Here is a 20726-nt window from a genome sequence, read left to right on the forward strand (position 1 = left end):
AATCCACATATAGGGTAAAATATCAAACAATTGCCTCTCCATAACAGTCTTTTTACTTAGTTGACTATTTTTTTTTAAAAAAATACTCTTAATGGTGAAACATAAAAAAGAAAATAAAGGGAAAAAAACACCGGGGGGGGGGGGGGGGCGGAGGGAGAAGTTATAAAGTAAAAATTAAAATAAAACAGAAAATATCTAGTGATTCAAATAAATCAAACCTGACAAAAATAAATAAATAAATAAACAAATAAATATAACAGAAAATAACAAAAACCCCAGCTTGTTTAAGTTTTAATTAACAGGACAAAATCCAGATAATATATAGATGTTAAATTAATTTAATCCTTAATCTTATCCTTAATCTAAAATCATATAGCAACACATTATATAATCTTCACTATTTTAGCACAAGGGAGTATTCAAAAAAGTTTTCGAGAGACAAGAATCTGTGAGATGATAGAATCTATATTTTAGGAAAGTAGTTTAATATCATATTAAGGATATAATATTGTACTATAATATCTCAGAAATAATTACTTAATTATAGTAATTGGAATCCAAGACAACAATATCTTTTTTTAGAACCTTCAATTTTTTTAAATAATTTGAAGGTTCTAACAAAAAAGTCACACCTTTTTTTAAGCTCTCAGTTTACTCACTTTCTTGCTTGGGAACTGATTGTGCCATGTTTTCTTCTTTTTTCAACTTCCCATTTTCAACATCATTTTTTTTATCGTTTTCCTGCCAAAAAGATAAGAGAAGTATTCAAAATATATACATAGACAATAAATTTTGAATAAAATCACCATTCCCGCACAGTGAACAAGTTTTTTAAAAATATCCTGTAATCTATAATCTGTCTGACTATATATCTGAATATATAGAATTTACATTGTTTATTTAATCAATTTATGTTCACCATGAAAGTTATGAAAATGTTTACTATTGTAATCAGAAGACATTGGATTTCACAAGATTACCTACTTGTGAAACAAATTATTGTTGGTGCAAAATTTGTTTGTTTATTTATTTAAAAGATTGTGGCAATAAGTTTTATCTTACATTTGGGAGTAAACAGGCCATCAATTGCTTTCCATATTTTTACATGCTGATGATAAATACCTTTATTGAGAAGTATGCTCTCTTCCTTCCAATAAAATTATATTTTGTATAAAGCCTGTTTGAGATCAGAACCTTAATTAAATGACTTTAACCAACAGAAGCAGAGTTTCCTTTGCTTATAAGGAAGCTATTAAGAGGAGGGCTCAGAGCTAACTATATATATTCATTTTTTTATTTAGCTACAGTCAAGTAGTACAATTAATCAAGTCATTTTATGGCTCCTTTGGTTTGTATAGTTTATCTACGAGATTTACGGCAATTCAGGTTATCTTGATTGTTATAACAAAAGACACAAACACTACTCTTTAGCTTCTTAATAAGTTTGTAAGTAGTTGAATAATCCTTTAAATTAATTTAAAGATTCCTTTAAAGCAACAATAAGGAAAGCTATTAAAAGAAGTGTTTAAATTTTGCATTATAAATCTATGAAACAGGACTGTCAGCTTCAGATCTTGACAGCCTTTCAGATGTTTAAAACAAATTCAAATGCCATTGCACTAATTACTTTTTCCTCAGTAATGAAAGCTTTTATGAGTGCTAAAAAGGAAACTAGCTTCTTTTATTGAATTCGATGCAAAATATTCACTGAATTAGACATTAAGAGCAAGGTTAAACAGCTGATAAATTATTGGCCTCCCATTTGAAACAGTTACTACAAAATAATATCATTTCCAATACTACTACTAAAAAAATATTTATAATAATAATAAATAATCAGTGTTCAGGGCAAAGTACATGCCTTTTTAAAATCATACTTAATTGTATAATACTGACTCAAACATAACTACCAAAAATTATCCCCTCAATCAATCTGTCTACTTGGCTGTATCTTTATCTCACCAAGGAATAATTGATTCCAGCATATTTACAGCAGTGATGGGCTACCAAAATTTTTACTACCACACTGTAGGCATGGCTTATGCATTTTACTTCAACATCTTTCAGTGCAAATTGGGTCCTTTGGGGTGGAGCTCCAAATTTTGCTACCGGAACTGCGTTCCTGACCATTTCCATAGGAGCCCATCACTGATCTACAGTATAAACAGAGGAAGAGCTAGAGCTTCCCTATGTTCTGGGCTCCAGGATGAGTCTGAAACCTTTTAAGACTAAACCTCTGGTCACAGTGACTGACCCAGATTGGATCTTGCAACTGGAAGAGCTCCTGATTGTGATGGTTATCTATTGAATGTTATAATAGAGCATTGATTTCTTTGCTCCAGTACCTTTTGAAGTTTATAATAGTGATTTTTGATAGTCCCCACCCCCTTATCAGGTTTACATAAGTGGTTTTAAATATGCTATTGATTACAGAAGCCCTTATTTGATTTCCTTGTTATTGCTAATGCCAAGGAATTAAGAACCACTCTAGCATGCAAATTACACACCGTACTACCAATGATTATCCATTTTCTACAGTCTGGTGTTCTAAAAGGTTATCAAATGTTTGATAATGTTAAAATATTAATTGATCTTCCAAGTACACATTAAAACTAACAAACATTAATTGCATAAGGAAAACTAGCCGTACTACAGCATGGCTTATGCTGTAACAGCATCCAAACATATTGTAATCCAAATGAAATCTAGCTAAGTAATGCCAAACATCTTTTCAACAATAGTTATGTCACTATAGTAAAATTTGTCAGGATTCTAATATTTACATTGATGACATAATTTTGCCACATTCTACTGTTACAAAGAAATCTATGTTATTAGGAAGAATAATAAGAAGCAGAATTCTCTTTACTAGGTATCAAGAGCATAAAAATCAACATTTGGAGGCAGATAGCTATTTATTATATAATAGTTATTACAATAATGAATATAAAGTCAATCTTATCTGGTCTTAAAGGTCTTCAAACAATTTTCATTCAGTCCAGGGGAATTTAAAATAAGCTCAACTAAAGTTGTATTCTGACACAATTAGCAAACATTTGTAAAAGTCTGTAGATAATAATATCCAGTAGAAGTCTTTTCCTGCAATAAATATAATGTCAACACACAATCAGTAATGGAAACCTACCAAAGAAGGTTGTGTTGATGGTTCTGGAGAGTTCGGGTTCCCATTTTCCTCTGTTGCATGTGGTAGCACTTTGGTGAATTTTCTTTTCAATTTACTGAACATATTTGTTCACAAAGATCTATAAAATGTTTGGTCATTTATAATTAAATGCTAGAGGCGTTTAGCTTTTCAGGGCAGCATTATTCAAACCAATTAGATGTTTAATCAGGGCTTAGTTTTGCACAGTACTCATAATCTCCTGCAAAGGCAGCCTATCCAAGCGATTGCTTTTCTTGGTGTAGTTTCTTTTTATTTTTGTTTAAATTGTGGCATTGCTTATAGATTTATGATGAAAATGTGCTTTGAGATTTCAGAGTTAGAAAACAACAACCAATGGACGCCTAATTATTTTGCATACCTCTTTGCTGTAGTATTACACTATTGCTCAGCATCAGTTTACGACGCTGTGTTTGTAGATAAAGTTATAATTAAAAATGTATTGAGATAAAGTGAATAACGGAAAATGATCAAAAATCTGGGGTCTCCATAATAATAGATTACATCAGGCAGGAGTTCCTACTTACAGATGCTACTGTTGCGATGTGCGCGCAGTTCCAGGTGACTGGTGGGTGGGCGCATGCATCCCGGCAAGATTTTGCTTTTGCGCCTGTGCAGGAAACAAAATCCCGTAGCGATATTTTGCTTCGGTGCATGAGCAGAAGCAAAAAATCACCAAAATCTCACGTGCATGTCCTCTTGCGAGATTTTGTTTCCTGTGCATGCACAGAAGCAAAATCTCACTGGCGCGATCTCACATTGTGCCTACCTGCCGATGACCCAGAGCTATGTGTTCACTGCTGGTTTTACTTCCAATGCGCAATAACCGGCTAGCAACCCAATACTGGATTACATGAATCCATTAGAATTATTTTGCTTTGTTATTCTGATACATGTGCCTCCAAGAAAGGAAATTTTGTAAATGTATTTATATATTTAATTCAATTTGTATGCCGCCCAAGGGACTCTAAGCGGGTCACAACCAGAAAAAGTAAAACATACCGTATAATATTAGGATATCTAAAACAACTTAATTTGTTAAATTGGGACATCTAAAACAATTTAAATTAGATCAAACCCCCTTCCTCTGTTTACGAGATGTAATGCATGGTTGTGAATGAATTGGCTGACTGATTTGTTTATTTTTACGTGAAAGGACCGCCCTTTGCTTGCAGCGTCGCTGCGGCGTCCTTTTACGTAAAAATAACAATGTTTATTTTTATGTGAAGACCTCCCTTTGAAGGAGCTGGGGAATCCCTCCCACGAAGAGATTCCGGGGGCGGAGCTTCGACGTCACTGGCAAGTTGCTAAGGACGCCAAAGTGATCACTTCCTAGACTCCATGGAATCCAGGAAGTGATCACCTTGGCGTCCTTAGCAACCTGCCGGTCTACGTGACGTCAAAGCTCTGCCCCCGGAATCTCTTGCTGGGATTCCCCATTCAGGTTCAGGTTCGGGTTCGGTTTGGGTTCGGCCAAATTTTGCGTAAAGTTCATCCGAACTTGCCGAACCCGAACACTGTTGGGTTCGCCCATCACTAATTAGGAAGAGCTCTGTACAAGTAGTCCTTAATTTACAACAGTTCATTTAGTGACCATTCAAAATTACAATAACATTGAAAAAAGTGACTCAACACCATTTTTCACACATGTTGTGAACTAAAGTTGCAGCATCCTCACGGTCACATGATCAGAATTCAGATTTCTTACCTCTCCCAGAGATTGCTATCCTGACACGATTAGAGAAATCAGCCACTTGCAATGAATTTGAAATTTACATGGAGGAAGTAGAAGCCATATCAGTCAAATAGGGACTGAGCTGGGGTAGATTCTAACTTACCTCACTGCTGGTTTGCTTCCTTCCATGCCACGTGGATGCACATGCATCATGTGCCATGTGGCTGTGCCACCTGGGAACTCACTGGTGCGCACAGGTACGGGTGCATTTTGCACATGCACAGTGCAAAAAACTCTGCTTCTGATATGTGCAGAAGCCAAAAATAAGATGGCAGTGTCCACAGACCGGCACTGATAGAATCGGCTTCATATGTCACCACCTGTTTAGTAGCGGTTCTAAAGAACCGGTTAGAACTGGTAGGAACCCACCTCTGGACTGGGTGAGCTAAGTGTTGCTTTTGTGTGTTTGTAAATGCCCAATTTTTTTATAAGGAACATATGTTAATGCATTTTATTTGAACATATTGTCTTGATTTTTTTTTAAATGCAATATCTCTGTAGCATAACACAGCATTATAAGAGAAGCGGTGTTTTGTGCAGAGTTTTGATGAACTCAAATGAAATCCCTTCTGCCATTGAAGTTTCAGCTTTCTTAGACTATGACACTCTATACCAGTGATGGTGAACCTATGGCACTGGTGCCACAGGTGGCAGGCAAAGCCATATCAGTTTCCGGTCACAATTCAAAGTGTTGGTTATGACCTATAAAGCCCTTCATGGCATCGGACCAGAATATCTCCAGGACCGCCTTCTACCGCACGAATCCCAGCCCCGGCTAGGTCCCACAGAGTTGGCCTTCTCCGGGTCCCGTCGACCAAACAATGTCATTTGGTGGGACCCAGGGGAAGAGCCTTCTCTGTGGCGGCCCCGGCCCTCTGGAACCAACTCCCCCCAGAGATCAGAAGTGCCCCCACCCTGCTTGCCTTTCGTAAACTTCTCAAAACCCACCTCTGCCGTCAGGCATGGGGGAATTGAAATATCTTCCCCAGGCCTATATAATTTATGTATGGTGTGTTGTGTGCATGTTTCTTAAATTATGGGTTTTTAACTTCGTATTACAGTATTAGATTTGTATTGTACATTGTTTCTATCACTGCTGTGAGTCACCCCAAGTCTACGGAGAGGGGCGGTATACAAATTTAATAAATAAGTAAATAAGTAAGTAAGTAAGTAAGTAGGTAGGTAAGTAAGTAAGTAAGTAAGTAAGTAAGTAAGTAAGTAAGTAAGTAAGTAAATAAATAAATAAATAAATAAATAAATAAATATCTGCTGGCATGTGAGCTGTTGCCCTGGCTCAGCCCCAGCATGCATATATGTGATGGCCAGTTGATTCTTGGCTCACACAGAGGCTCTGGGAGGGCATTTTTGGCTTCCAGAGAGCCTCGGGGGGATGGAGGAGGGCGTTTTTACCCTGCCCTGGCTCCAGGGAAGCCTTTGTGGCCTGGGGAGATTGAAACACGAGCTACTGGGCCCACCAGAAGTTGGGAAATACACTGTTTCTTGCTTCCAGAGGGTCTCCAGGGGGTGGACGAAGCTGTTTTTGCCCTCCTCAGACATTGAATCATGGGTGTGGGCACTTGGGCCATGCATGCTCTTTTGGCACCCAAGGAAATAAAGGTTCATCATCACTGCTCTATACTGTTTCTTGTGAATATTTAGAATGCATGAGAAATCAATGTAATAGATATTAAACAAGAAAATGTTTGGGGGCACTTGTTAATAATTACTGACATTTATGACTAATGAATGTTATATTGGTTTAGGCTGTGACTAATAAAATTAATGTTTTGAAAAACCTTTCTGAGCTACCATTCAAAACAATAATCAGATCATAACGAACCTGATAGGCTCTTACAAATAAAATAACTTGTCCCATCACCTCTTCTTTCATTTGTTCCCTCTGAACTACGTCGTGTAGCGGGTGATTAACCTGCCTCCCTATTTGGTTGTCTTTTATGCACAATAGCTATTTAGCTATATTTCTCATCTAGTGAACACACCAAAAGCACTTCAATTAATTGGATATCGTGACCTACTGTTAAGTAAGAAGATTAATGTTGCAGGAGGCAAGGTGGCTGGTCTGTATCCAATTAGCTTCTTAACCATGCTGACTCTGGCCAGTATAACTACTAACTAAAAGCTCTTCGTGTTTGACAAGAACAGGAAGGGAGCATGATGGAGTTTTTATTCTTAAAGTGAGTCATCACACACAACCAGTTTCAAAACAGAGGAATTTCTTTGTTCCTGGTCTATTCAGACACCATTGACAATGAGACCCAATGATGGAAAAGGAAATGAAAAAGAATGGGAATAGAGAAGTCTTCTTCATTCCCATTTTTTATTCTATTTTTAAATTTACCTATTCTGATTTTATGTATGGTGGGACTGGTCTCTGGGTGTCACACGACTTTCATTGCCAATGACAATTTGTTGTTTTGACAATGACAATAAATTTATTATTATTATTATTATTATTATTATTATTATTATTATTATTATTATTATTATTATTTATTTTATTATTTTATTTTATTTTATTTTATTTTATTTTATTATTTTATTTTATTATTTTATTTTATTTTATTTATTTATTGGATTTGTATGCCACCCCTCTCCGGAGACTCGGGGCGGCTAACAACAGTAATAAAACAATGTACAATAATAATCCAATAAATACTAAAAATGATTTTAAAACCCATTAATATAAAAAACCAAACATACATACAGACATACCACACATGAAATTATAAAGGCCCAGGGGAAAAGAGCATCACAATTCCCCCATGCCTGGTGGCAGAGATGGGTTTTAAGGAGCTTACGAAAGGCAAGGAGGGTGGGGGCAAGTCTAATCTCTGGGGGGAGTTGGTTCCAGAGGGCCGGGGCCGCCACAGAGAAGGCTCTTCCCCTGGGTCCCGCCAAGCGGCATTGTTTAGTTTAGTTATTATTATTATTATTATTATTATTATTATTATTATTATTATTATTAAAAACCATTGTTTAGGCTGTTGCATAATCCTCAGTCCGCTTATTATGAAATAGTGTAAAACCTATATGTTAAAGCATGGTAATGAATGCTTTTAATTATATTAGAACTTTTAGGTTTTTTAATTATATTAATTGGATTCAGATGTACTGTTATGTTTTCTTTGATATGTTGTGAGCCGCCACAAGTCCTCAGAGAGGGGTGGCATACAAATCCAATAAATAAATAAATAATAATAAAGCAGAAAATATTGGCAGACTAGGAGAAGTAAAAAGATGTCACAGAATATTAGATTCTTTCTGATAAAGTAGCCTTGTGTCCAGTCCACTACATGACCCCTATTGACTTCTGATTTGCTGTCTTAATGCATATGTTAAGGTAGGATTAAACTGACAGTTTATCAGCTTAAGTTCAAAGTATAGATGGAAGGATCAGTGTGCAGCTGGTCTAATTTTGTACAACAACTAAAGCATGATAAAACATAATGAGAATTAACAGAAAATTGGGGTGGGTGGGTGGGAAAGAAGCTATTGCTTTCTTAGGGATTAGAAGGACTGCCTTTCTAAAAATGATATAAGGAATAAATAATTTACAAATTGCAAGATTCCATGGAAGTTGGGTGGCGTATAAATGTATTTGATAATAGTGATATTTGGGGGGGAGGAGTTAAAATTGCTAAAAATAAAAATAAAAATAGGAATAAAACTATTAAAAGTTAAGAACTAAGATGATGGGCAGCCTGGGGTTGAGACTATACTACCCCAATATAGCAGACTGAAGTTCGAAGGCTCTTCTGAAAGGCCAGGAATGTGCTGGTGGATCTCACATTTGATGGGAGAATATTCTAGAAGGCCAGAGTGGAAAAGGCTCTTTTCCTGGAATACTGCCAGCCAAAATTCTTTGGCAAATGGAATCTGAAGTAGGTCCTTTCTACTGGAATGAGTGGGTGGGTTATCCCATCATCGTAAGATGGTTCCTCTGACATCCTGAATAGAGATAGTATATTTGTATATACAGTGTTCCCTCGATTTTTGCGGGTTCGAACTTCGCGGATAGCCTATACCACGGTTTTTCAAAAAATATTAATTAAAAAATACATCACGATTTTTTTCCTATACCACGGTTTTTCCCGCCCGATGACGTCATACGTCATCGCCAAACTAATAATTTTTGCAAATAAATAACAAAAAAATTAATTATTGTTAATAAATAATTATGTTTATAAATATCATGATCACTGTCTTATTCAATGGTGAGTACCAGTAATAATGGTGAGTAAATGGTTGTTAAGGGAATGGGGATTAGTAATTTAGGGGTTTAAAGTGTTAAGGGAAGGCTTGTGATACTGTCCATAGCCAAAAATGGCGTATTTACTTCCACATCTCTACTTCGCGGAAATTCAACTTTCGCGGGTGGTCTCGGAACGCATCCCCCGCGAAAATTGAGGGAACACTGTACTCTGGAATCAGCTGCCTCCAGAGGTTCGCACTGCCCCCACCCTCCTCGCCTTCCGCAAGAGCCTCAAAACTCATTTATGTCACCAGGCATGGGGCAATTAGATGCTTGATTAGATCTCCTTCCTCTGTTTACGAGATGCAATGTGTGGTTGTGAATGAATTGATTGACTGTTTTTATTATATATGGTATTTTAGTAGTAACTTTTAATTAATTAGATTTGTTGTTGTGTTGCTTTTGTACTCCTGATATTTACAGTTAACATGAAATAAATCCCTATAAAAAATAAGAATAGAATAAAAGAAGAAGAGAAGTCCCCTATTTGATGAAACAAGACAAAAATTAAGAGGTATAGTTAGGTTATTTATAGAAACAAACTTTGGTTCTATCTATGGATAAATAGAACATGACTTTTTGTACCAAAGCTTGCCTCCTCACACTCAAGCCCTCATTTAATTGTCCAGGTTCATCTGAAATGCTGTATATTCACCAAATGAATAAAAGTTGAGTTTATCTCTGAGCCAGACTTAGCTATTTTACATTCCAGGAGCAAAAAGAGTGATGATTTTTTAAAAAAGATTTTTGCCCAAATCAAAAGAACAAAAATGATTAGCAGACACATTATTTTTGAGAGCCTGCAGCATTTTCAAAAACTTTGCATATTTATTTAGCTATAGGATTGCCTGTTTAATGAGGCTTCTTTGCTTTTGACAACTGTAGTCTTAACAGCAGCAAGATAACGAAAAAAATGTTTTAACAAAAACTATTTAACAGTGGACTGTGTAGTGGTTGAATTTAAACCCTTTTCTCTTTTTAACAGAGATAATTGGGTGGCATAGAATTCAAATTAATAAATAATAAATAAACAAACTGGATATTTGATATACTTTATAAAACTTCTAAAGAATGATTTCAGTATAAATTCAGATTTAGCTATTAGACATGATGGGACTTTAAAAAATGCCATAGGATGCTCAGATTCTTTACCAATGTTGCTTTTTTAGTAGCACAGGAGCTATTTTAAGTTCTTATAAAAAAACACCTCTCCAGAATAAACCTCTGGAGAAATGAATGCCAAGTAATTGTAATTTCATTAGCTAAAATACATCCTGCAAATCCCTTTTTAAAATAGGCTACAGTATATTACTCTATTACAAGAACAACCAATTTCTACTATTTTTGGTAAGATAACATGTTTTATAATCTTTCAATGCTTTCTTATATGTTTTTCTAGCTCTTTAGTGGGTTTACAAATATAAATGGATAGACTTTGCCTAGTAGAAGACTTATCAATCTTTTCCCACTGTTATTATAGAGAAAGCATACACACTATAGGTGTAAGGAAATGTAAATTAAGCCAGAATTGCATTGACGAAGAGTACATGTATTCTGATTCTGAATAGTTTTATAATCTTTTGCTGTCCTTCACAGTTGTTATGATATTGTTTTATTTTATTTAAATGATTTTTGTCCAATGGACATTTCTTGGGAGTGTGCCTGATACACTTTATTGCTTACTTTCTTCATGTGATCCAAGTCACCATTTTTTACCACAAAACTCATATTTTATTTGCTTCCATCATTCTTCTTGAAAAGACTCAGATCTGAGGTGGGCTACTTTTGCTTATAATGGTGTTGCTCTGTTCTCTGTGTGTTTTTACTCCCTCGTCACAATGGCTTAGCAGATGTCAGTTTGACACGGATAGGTCAAGCTTAACTAGTTTTGTGGAGAAGGGATGTTTCTGCATCAGTGATTTATGTCAGTCTTTGAGACTAGGGAAGTGTGACATAGGTATACTGTGGGTGAGCTGCAAAGGATCTATTCCTGATCTTATTTTTAAAAGTATGTTCATGTATACAGTGGTACCTCTACTTAAGAACTTAATTCGTTCCGTGACCAGGTTATTAAGTAGAAAAGTTTGTAAGTAGAAGCAATTTTTCCCATAGGAATCAATGTAAAAGCAAATAATGCATGCAAACCCATTAGGAAAGAAATAAAAGCTCGGAACTTGGGTGGGAGGAGGAGGAAGAAGAAGAGGAGGAGGACAGTTGCTGCCCAAGGAAGAAAGTGAGGTGAGGGGAATCAAAAAAATCCAAAACTTTAAGTTTTTTTTTTAAAAAAAGAGGGATTCTGAGGCGCCGAGGAGAGCATGCACCTCCCATACACCCGGCGCGAGGCTGCCTCCCAGAGAGAGAAACCCAGGGGGAATGGCAGGAAACTGGCCAGGCCTTTGTGCTGCTCTCAAATTTCCTGGGAAATTTTTCCGGGCTCGAGTTCTTAAGTAGAAAAACGGTTCTTAAGAAGAGGCAAAAAAATCTTGAACACCCGGTTCTTATCTAGAAAAATTCTTACGTAGAGGCGTTCTTAAATAGAGGTACCACTGTATTTGACTAAATGAATACTAAAGTTCTCTTTCTAAATGTGTCAAAATAACTTCCATTTTTATGCTTAGGATTGGATTGTTAAGTACAGTGTTCCCTCGATTTTTGCGGGTTCGAACTTTGCGAATAGCCTATACCACGGTTTTTCAAAAAATAATTAAAAAAATACTTCACGGTTTTTTTCCTATACCACGGTTTTTCCCACCCAATGACGTCATATGTCATCGCCAAACTAATAATTTTTGCAAATAAATAACTGATCCAAACTGAGATGAACCCACCTCTGGTAAGTGGCTTTTTTTATATAAATCTTGACCAGAAAAAGAAATCTCCTAGAAGACTATGAAGGCCATAGTTCCTACAACACAGCCAAGATTGAATGCATAAAAATACTGATAATACATTCATCGTATTCTCAAGAAGAATAAACCTACAACAAGAACTTAACTTGCACCATTTTTTTGTGAACTGAAAAATTGCTCATTCACATGTGCTGAAATAAAATATGAAATAAATGTGTTCTTAAGTCATGTTTAACTCCTGCTACTCCCATAATTCTCAATACTTTGTGGGTTATTGCCTAACACACGTGGAGGATAGTACATTAAGAAGGTTAATTAAAAGACAGGACTAGTAATGGATGAAGCATCCTTCCCTCTCCTCAGGCTCCATTGATTGAGTGGAAGTGATGGCTAGTTATTCTGCCAAGTCCCATTCACTTAGTGTCTGAGAATGATCACATGGCTGAGATTCTCGAGAATGTCAATACAGTGGACAACTCCCCAAATGCCTAAAACAGGTTGCAGTGGCATGACTGCACATGCTACAGTGCTATGTTTATTCATTTCACATTTTATTTATTTACTTATTTACTTATTTACTTATTTATTTATTTTTTTGATTTGATTTGATTTGATTTGTATGCCGCCCATCTCCGTAGACTCGGGGCGGCTCACAACAATAACAAAGACAATATAAAAACAAATTTAATAATTTAAAAAACACTAAAAAAACCCATTATTAAAAGGAAACATACACACAAACATACCAAGTATAAACTGTATAGGCCTGGGGGAGATGTCTCAGTTTCCCCATGCCTGATGGCAGAGATGGGTCTTAAGAAGTTTACGAAAGGCAAGGAGGGTGGGGGCAGTTTTAATCTCCGGGCGGAGGTGGTTCCAGAGGGTCAGGGCCACCACAGAGAAGGCTCTTCCCCTGGGTCCCGCCAAACGACATTGTTTAGTCAATGGGACCCGGAGAAGGCCAACTCTGTGGGACCTAACTGTTCGCTGGGATTTGTGCGGCAGAAGGCGGTCCGGGAAATATTCTGGTCCGATGCCATGAAGGGCTTTATAGGTCATAACCAACACTTTGAATTGTGACCGGAAACTGATCGGCAACCAATGCAGACTGTGGAGTGTTGGTGTAACATGGGCATACCTGGGGAAGCCCATGATTGCTCTCGCAGCTGCATTCTGCACGATCTGAAGTTTCCGAACATTAACTATAAATAAACTCTAATCATTATAAAGTGAGCATAAAAGATATCAAGCTAACTATTCCTTAAGTCTGAGAGTAGCCTTGGAGTATTATATAAAAGTTTTGTAGCACCGTATTATCTAAATCAGTGGTTCTCAATCTGGGGGTCGGGACCCCTTTGGGGGTCGAATAACTGTTTCACAGGGGTCACCCAAGACCATGGGAATAGATAAATTTCCCATAATATTAGGAAGTAAAGCTTCTATTCTGGCGCCTTGGAACATATTTTTACAATCTGACCAATCAATCATTTACATTGGGGGTGTCCTTCTGACCTTCCTGCCAATCAGTTTAAAGCTTTGTTGGGAGAATTGGCGCTAGACTTATGGTCGGGGACGACCACAACATGAGGAACTGTATAAATGGGTCACAGCATTAGAAAGGTTGAGAACCACTGATCTAAATGATTCAAGGCCAACATATTTCAATATGTCTGATGCCGAGGATAGACTGATACAGTCATCACCTTTATCATGTGCTATTAATAAATAATGTAATTTCTTGTTCTTGAAAAAAAATAGTTTGGCTGTCTGCAAGATTTTCTCCTATTGTTGTCTCGAATAGGCGTTGATTGCTTACCTGAACGCCTCTTCTCGTACGGTGAGCGGGTACAGCAGTCACACGGGTTGCTCATGTCCAATCCGGTGGAACTGAGCCTAGTGTTAAAAAAGCTTGCTGGATCCGCCCCTTCCCCAGAATTCGCGAATCCGTAGACTAGGCTCAGATGTGAAGCTCTTTAGTGTTCAAGTCTCATTGTTAGAGGAAGAAAGGTTATAGGAAGGTAAAGAAGACACATATAAGGGCGGGAAGTGACTGCTGTACCCGCTCACCGTACGAGAAGAGGCGTTCAGGTAAGCAATCAACGCCTATTCTCCGTACTGAAGGAGCGGGTCCAGCAGTCACATGGGACATACCCAATAGATGGTCCCTAGGGAGGGGTTAAATTGCTATCGTGAGAGATAACGGATTGGAGTACCCTTCTGCCGAAGGCAGCGTCCGCTGAGGCGTAAGAATCAATCTTATAGTGCCTGATGAAGGAATTTGGCGAGGCCCAAGTGGCTGCTTTGCAGACCTCCTCCAACGGGGCTTGAGTCGCCCAAGCGGCCGAGGTGGCTGCGCTCCTGGTGGAATGCGCTGTGATGTTCCTTGGAACTGAAAGGGAGGCCGACTCGTAGGCCTTAGATATAGTCCCTCTGATCCAACGGCCTATCACTGTTGAAGACACTTTGGCACCCATGACTCTGGGGTGATAGGCTATAAAAAGTGCTTCTGACCTCCGAAAGGGTCCTGTGCGTTGGATATAGATCCTCAGCGCTCTAATGAGATCCAGGGTGTGCCATCTAATTGCCAAGGGATGGTCTCGTTGGAGGCAGAAGGAAGGTAGGACAATATCCTGCGTTCTGTGGAACATGGAGCTGACCTTGGGTAAGAAGGTGGGGTCCAGTCGCAAGACTACCTTGTCCTGATGAAATTGACAGAGGTCCTGCCTGATTGAGAGGGCAGCCAGCTCCGAAATGCGTCGGGCAGAGGTAATAGCCACCAGGAATGCTACTTTAAAGGATAGGTACCTGAGGGACGCCGACTTTAGGGGTTCGTATGGTGCCTGCGTGAGGGAATGGAGAACCCGTGGCAAATCCCAGGATGGATACCTGTGGACCTTGGAAGGTCTGAGGTTGGCTATACCCTTGAGGAATTCCTGAACTTCTGGAAAGGAACGGAGAGGCTGTCTGCGGGGCCCCGCTAGGACAGAAGAAATGGCCGCCAGATGACGCCGGAGGGTGCTGGTGGAAAGTCCTTGATGGAAACCTTGCATCAGGAAGGAAATGACCCTGTGTATGGGGATGCACAGGGGAGAGAGGCCCTCCTGTAGACACCACTGGTGAAACTTGGACCACGTATGGTCGTAGATTCGATTGGTCGAACCCCTTCTGGCTTTTAAAATGACCTCCACTGTTTCGGGGTCGTGGCCACGCAGTTCTAAGTCTCTCCTGATAACAGCCAGGCGGTGAGGTGGAACCACTCCGGGTCTGGATGGAATGAGGCCCCCTGCCGCAGCATATCCCCCGAAACGGGGAGTCGCCAAGGGTCCTGGACGGACAACTGTTGGAGATCCGCGAACCAGGGCCGGTGGGGCCAATGAGGGGCGATTAGAATTACTCGGGCCCTCTCGGTGAGGACCTTGTGAATCACGTCCGGGAGAATTGGAATTGGAGGGAATGCGTAGAGTAGGCCTGGAGGCCATGGGCTCCGGAGGGCATTGATTGCTTCCGCTCCCGGGGATGGAAATCTGGAAAAAAAGCGAGGGAGTTGGGCGTTTGCATTGGTCACGAAGAGATCCAGAACTGGAAGGCCGAATCTGAGGCTGATTTGATGGAACAGGTCTTGATGGAGATTCCACTCTCCTGGGTCTATCGTTGCTCGAGATAGCCAATCCGCCTGGACGTTGAGGCTCCCCGAGATGTGGTCGGCTAGAAGCGACCAAAGATGTTTTTCCGCCCAAAGGCCTAACTTGAGGGCTTCCCTCATGAGGGCCTTGGATCTCGTGCCCCCCTGTCTGCAGATATGGCTTTTCGTGGCAATGTTGTCGGTGAGAATGAGAACGTGCCGGTTGGGAATGCGAGGAGAGAATTGCTTCAGAGCCAGGGAGACGGCTCTTAACTCTAGCCAATTGATTGGCTTGGAAGCCTCCTCCGGGGACCACGTGCCCTGGGCTATCATCCCCTGGGCGTGGGCGCCCCATCCCGATAGACTGGCGTCTGTGGTGATGACAAATTGCTCCGGGCACCTGAAAGGGGATCCTTTGTCTATGGCCGGAGACTTCCACCACTTGAAGGATCTGCGAACAATTGGTGGGATGACAATGCGACGACTTGAGTTGCTGTGCCCCGATCTCTGAAAGGGTAATAGGAGCCACTGTAGTTCCCTAGCATGAAGGCGAGCCCAAGGAATGATGCCTATGCATGACACCATCTTCCCCAGAAGGGAAGACAGGGTTACTATGGAAACTGAAGGTTGAGATAAAATGCGTGAAATTAACTCCCCTATACTGATTTTTCTCTCAGGAGAGAGAAAGACCTGGGAAGATTCTGAATTAATAATGGATCCCAGGTGTAAAATGGATGTGGAAGGCTGGAGGTGACTTTTGTCAAAGTTGATGGAAAACCCATGGTCCTGAAGAACCGACATGGTGACAGAAAGGTCTACTTTCACTTTCTCTAGGGAGTTCCCATGAACCAAAATGTCATCAAGGTAACATAAAATGTGGATGGGGGACGCCCGGATATAGGCCGCCAGGGACCCCAAGAGCTTTGTAAAGACCCGAGGGGCCAAGGAAAGGCCAAATGGCATCGCCCTATATTGGAAATGCCTGCCCTGTGGCATTTGGCTATAGGAATATGGAGGTAGGCCTCAGTGAGGTCTAGAGAGACCATGAAATCTCCTGGGTGGATGGCGGCCAAAATGGATGATAAGGAGTGCATTTTAAACTTCCTATATTTGATGAATAGGTTCAGCTTCTTTAAATCCAAAATAGCTCTCCAACCTCCGGAGGATTTTGGAACCATAAAAAGGATGGAATAAAAACCTAGGCCCCTCTGACCGGGGGGAACCGGTTGAATGGCTCTGATGGACAATAAGTGGGAAATGGCCTCCTCCATACGGTTACAATCTGAGGAGGACCTGGGAGAAGGGCAGGAAATAAAACGTTTAGGGGGGGGGAAGTAAATTCTAAAAGAAGGCCTTTTTGAACTGTGTCAATGACCCAGGGGTCCTTGGAGGTGAGACGCCAATTAGAGGCGAAATAGGCTAGGCGGCCACCTATGGGAATCGAGGAAAAACTACCATCTAGGTTTTTTTGAAGCCCTGTTAGAGGACGCTCCCCTTTGGAAGCGAAAACCTCTGCCCCTGGAGTTCCTACCTTGGGAACGAAAGCGAGGGGAATACTGACCTGGGGTTCTCTGATAGGAAGCCGCTTGATCTTGTTGACGCCCTGGGCGACGAAAGGACTGCGTTTTAGTAGCCTTTTTGGTGGTTGGCCCCAATACTTTCTTCTTGTCCGTGGTTTCCGTGAGGAGTGGATCCAGAAGATCCCCGAAAAGAAGGTCGCGCTTCAAGGGTCCCAGGGATAACTGCCACTTCTGACGTACTCCTGCTTGCCAAGGGCGAAGCCAAAGGAGTCTTCTTGCCGTTGTAGAAGCTGCAATAGACTTGGCCGCAAATCTAGTAGATTGTAAGGTGGCATCAGCCACGTACTGAGCTGCTGCAAATACCTTGTTGAAGTCTTGTTGACCTCTCAAGTCATCGGGAGGAATATGCTGTTGAAGTTGGCGAAGCCACAGAAGCATGGCTCTGGAGAAAAAGGAAGCCGCTGCGGAACTTTTAATGGCCCAGGAATCTGCGGTGAATCCTCTTTTGAGCATCTGCTCAATCCGCTTGTCCTCTGGGCGGAGGACCTCCTCTGCTTCGCCTGGCACAGCAGCCGCCGAGTGAAGGATCTTGACAGGCTCATCCGGTTTAGGAAAAGATAGGAGCTCCTCATAGGAAGAGGAAAGTTTGTACAACTTTTTGTCCTTAGTTGTGGGGTTAAGCCCAGCGGCTGGGAAATCCCACTGCTTAAGTAAGGCATCTTTAAACAATTTAGGCATAGGAATTACCTCATTATCCTCCTGTTCCTCTGTGAAATAAGGTAAGTTCTCCTCCGGGGGGTCAGTGGAAGTGGAGGCCTGTTTCTCCTGGGCCGCCAATCCCGTAGAAATTCTAGCTTTGAGGAGGAGAGATTTGAACAATTGAGAGGGAAAAATAGTAATTGGAGAAGGAACCTTTATTTGGGATTCCTCATCATCTGAGAGACCTTGAAAGGGATCCTCATCCTCTTCCATATCCTCATATTCGTCCTGAGAGGAATCTGATTCATCCTGAATAGGGGCTCTAACCGTTGGGGAAGAACCCAAGTGGCGGGAGGGACGAGGAGGTGGAGGAGGTAAGGGGGGCGCATTGATGGTAGAGAGTTTAGCATCAATGGCCTTGGATAACACAGAAAAAATAGACTGGAATTCAGGAGGTAAACTAGAAATATCAGCAGGAATGGCAGAAGAATCCCTGAAAGCCTGGGAGGATCCTGGCTGGGGGGAATCTTCAATAATGTCTGGTTCCTCTGGACCTAATCCCCATAGGTTAGGTTGGGGTCTGTCTAGGTTTGGCTCATCCAGAGATAACACAGTGACCCCAGAAGAAGGCAGATTAGGAGCCTCTGGGGGGTCATGGCTGCTGAGTACTTGGGCCTGTACTTTCAAACGCTTAGCTGATTTGTCATGGATTTTTTGTAGGGCTTGGTCCCTTCTCTTCTCAGCCCTGGTGACTTTAGTCAAGGGGCGGGCCCCAGAAGAAGAGGAGGTCGAGGCCTGGGGGATACTGGTAATCTCATCGCCTGTAGGCCTGGCCTCTCTGGGACCTTGAGTGGTGCCTCTCTTGGGAAAGGTAGCCATAGTCTGACAATTAACAGAAGACAAGGCTGAGCCAAATAAACTGGATGATTAGGGAGAAGAATTGCAAAGACTTCCCAAGAGGAATGGATCCTGCTCCTAGGCCTCGGAGCTGCTGAGACTTGAGGGCAATCTGGGCAAACCCAGAGTTCGTGTCCCCAAATACAGCGTGGCCAGCCTCCCTAAACTTTAATTAAAGTAACCAAGGCACTCTGGTTGGAGGCTTAGCCGGTGGAGAATTAAGCCTGAGCGTCCCAAAGCCCACTCCGGGATCCGAGCGGTGGACTAAGGCCTACGCGGCTGGCAGAAGGCCAACACGAGAGGCCTAAATTAAAAAAGGGCGCGAAGGCCTTCGCGCCGAAAAATCGCTCCGTAATAGAAGTCTTAAAGGGGAAGCGATCGACTAAGTCCAGGAGACTAGAAATAAGCGTCTCACTCCGCAGGAGGTATTTTAAAGCCCTTTAACAATAATACTATAAATAATCAAAGAAGCAATACTTGCACAAGAACCTCCAGGCCAAAGGATTAAAAGAATCCACAAGCGGCAGCGGGGATCGTAAACGGCAAGAAAAGCCGAGGGAAAACGAAACCGCAACTTCTCCCAAAGGAAAAAAGCCGAGCCGCAAACGGCTGGCGCTATTAGTGCAAGTAAACAGATAAGGATAAACAATTCTTACTACTTTGAAGAAAAGATCGAAGGGAAGGTGTTAGAATGATGAACGAGCTATCACAATACAACCGCAGGATGCGAGAACTGAGCGAATTCTGGGGAAGGGGCGGATCCAGCAAGCTTTTTTAACACTAGGCTCAGTTCCACCGGATTGGACATGAGCAACCCGTGTGACTGCTGGACCCGCTCCTTCAGTACGGAGAATTATGTTGAAACTGATGAGCACTTATTTGTTCCATACAATTCTGGATCTCTCTTTATTGATAGTTCAAGCTGTATAGACAAATTATAGTTTTCCTCTATAATTTGGACAACTGTTCATTTTTTCCTCTTTAAGTTGCTCTGTCAATGCAATAGAATTATACTTTCCATCACTTGATACAGCTGTCAAAATATGATATTAAAAATATATGGATCACTGGTTTCTTTGGATATGAGTGCCACCGTAATATACCTGTTTCCTGACTTTCAGTTGCTATGGCTGAAGTACTTTGCTCAGATATATCTGTGTATTTATTCAAGCAGTTGTTTCCTATTCAGGTAGTGGAGGAATTCAATCTTTATTCATGAACTGTCCTCATAGGAACACTAATAGAGTTGCCGCAAGCCAGGAACTTGTCAGTTCACAAAGGGACCTTCTGAACATTTCTCAGAGGGAGACATCACCTAGTGGAGTCCCCAGAATGTTCCCTACTACTCTCTGATCAACATTCAGGGTTTGTTTGCTTTATGGCTAGTGAACTCATTTCCTCATATAGTTTGCACTGTGGTTTACCTACCCTGTTTATTTTCTGAGGAGTTGTGTGAGGAGAGAATCAATGCAAAATTTCTTTTTATTTTTAAATAAAATAATATTTAAAATAAATTTAAAAATAATTTTTTTAAAAACAACTGAATCGGGAAATTAGTGGGGCAGAAGGCAAGTGTTTGCAGGCTCAATTAATGGAGGCACACTTTAGGATCTGATATCTCAGCCGCAAACTTCAAGTCTTATCACATTCATAGAAATGTGTGTAATGTTTCTGCATCTCCTAACTGTGTTTTTTGTCTACTTTCACATATTGCATCCTTTTTTGTTGCAATGCATGCATAATAAAAATTGTAACAATTCATTTTTTAAAAATGCAAAATATAAAGGGCTTAAATAAATATTTAAGATAATAATAATAATAATAATAATAATAATAATAATAATAATAGTAATTTATTAGATTTGTATGCCGTCCCTCTCCGAAGACTCGGGGCGGCTCACAACAATGATAAAAACAATATTATAGTAGCACAAACCTAATATTAAAAGA

The 20726-nt window shown here is 40.5% G+C and overlaps 1 protein-coding gene across 1 annotated transcript in view; it reads right to left on the minus strand.

The window, feature by feature from the left end:
- CNGB3 (cyclic nucleotide gated channel subunit beta 3) overlaps positions 1-722 on the minus strand; it is an 80479-nt gene extending 79757 nt beyond the window's left edge. Inside the window, 1 exon segment of the mRNA XM_070748010.1 lies at positions 660-722. Within this exon segment, the coding sequence (XP_070604111.1) occupies positions 660-687 (28 nt within the window). The 5' untranslated portion in view covers positions 688-722.
- Between the last annotated feature and the right edge of the window lie 20004 nt (positions 723-20726).

The sequence above is a fragment of the Erythrolamprus reginae genome, chromosome 3 (assembly GCF_031021105.1).
Source record: "Erythrolamprus reginae isolate rEryReg1 chromosome 3, rEryReg1.hap1, whole genome shotgun sequence".
NCBI classification, from domain to species: Eukaryota; Metazoa; Chordata; class Lepidosauria; order Squamata; family Dipsadidae; genus Erythrolamprus; species Erythrolamprus reginae.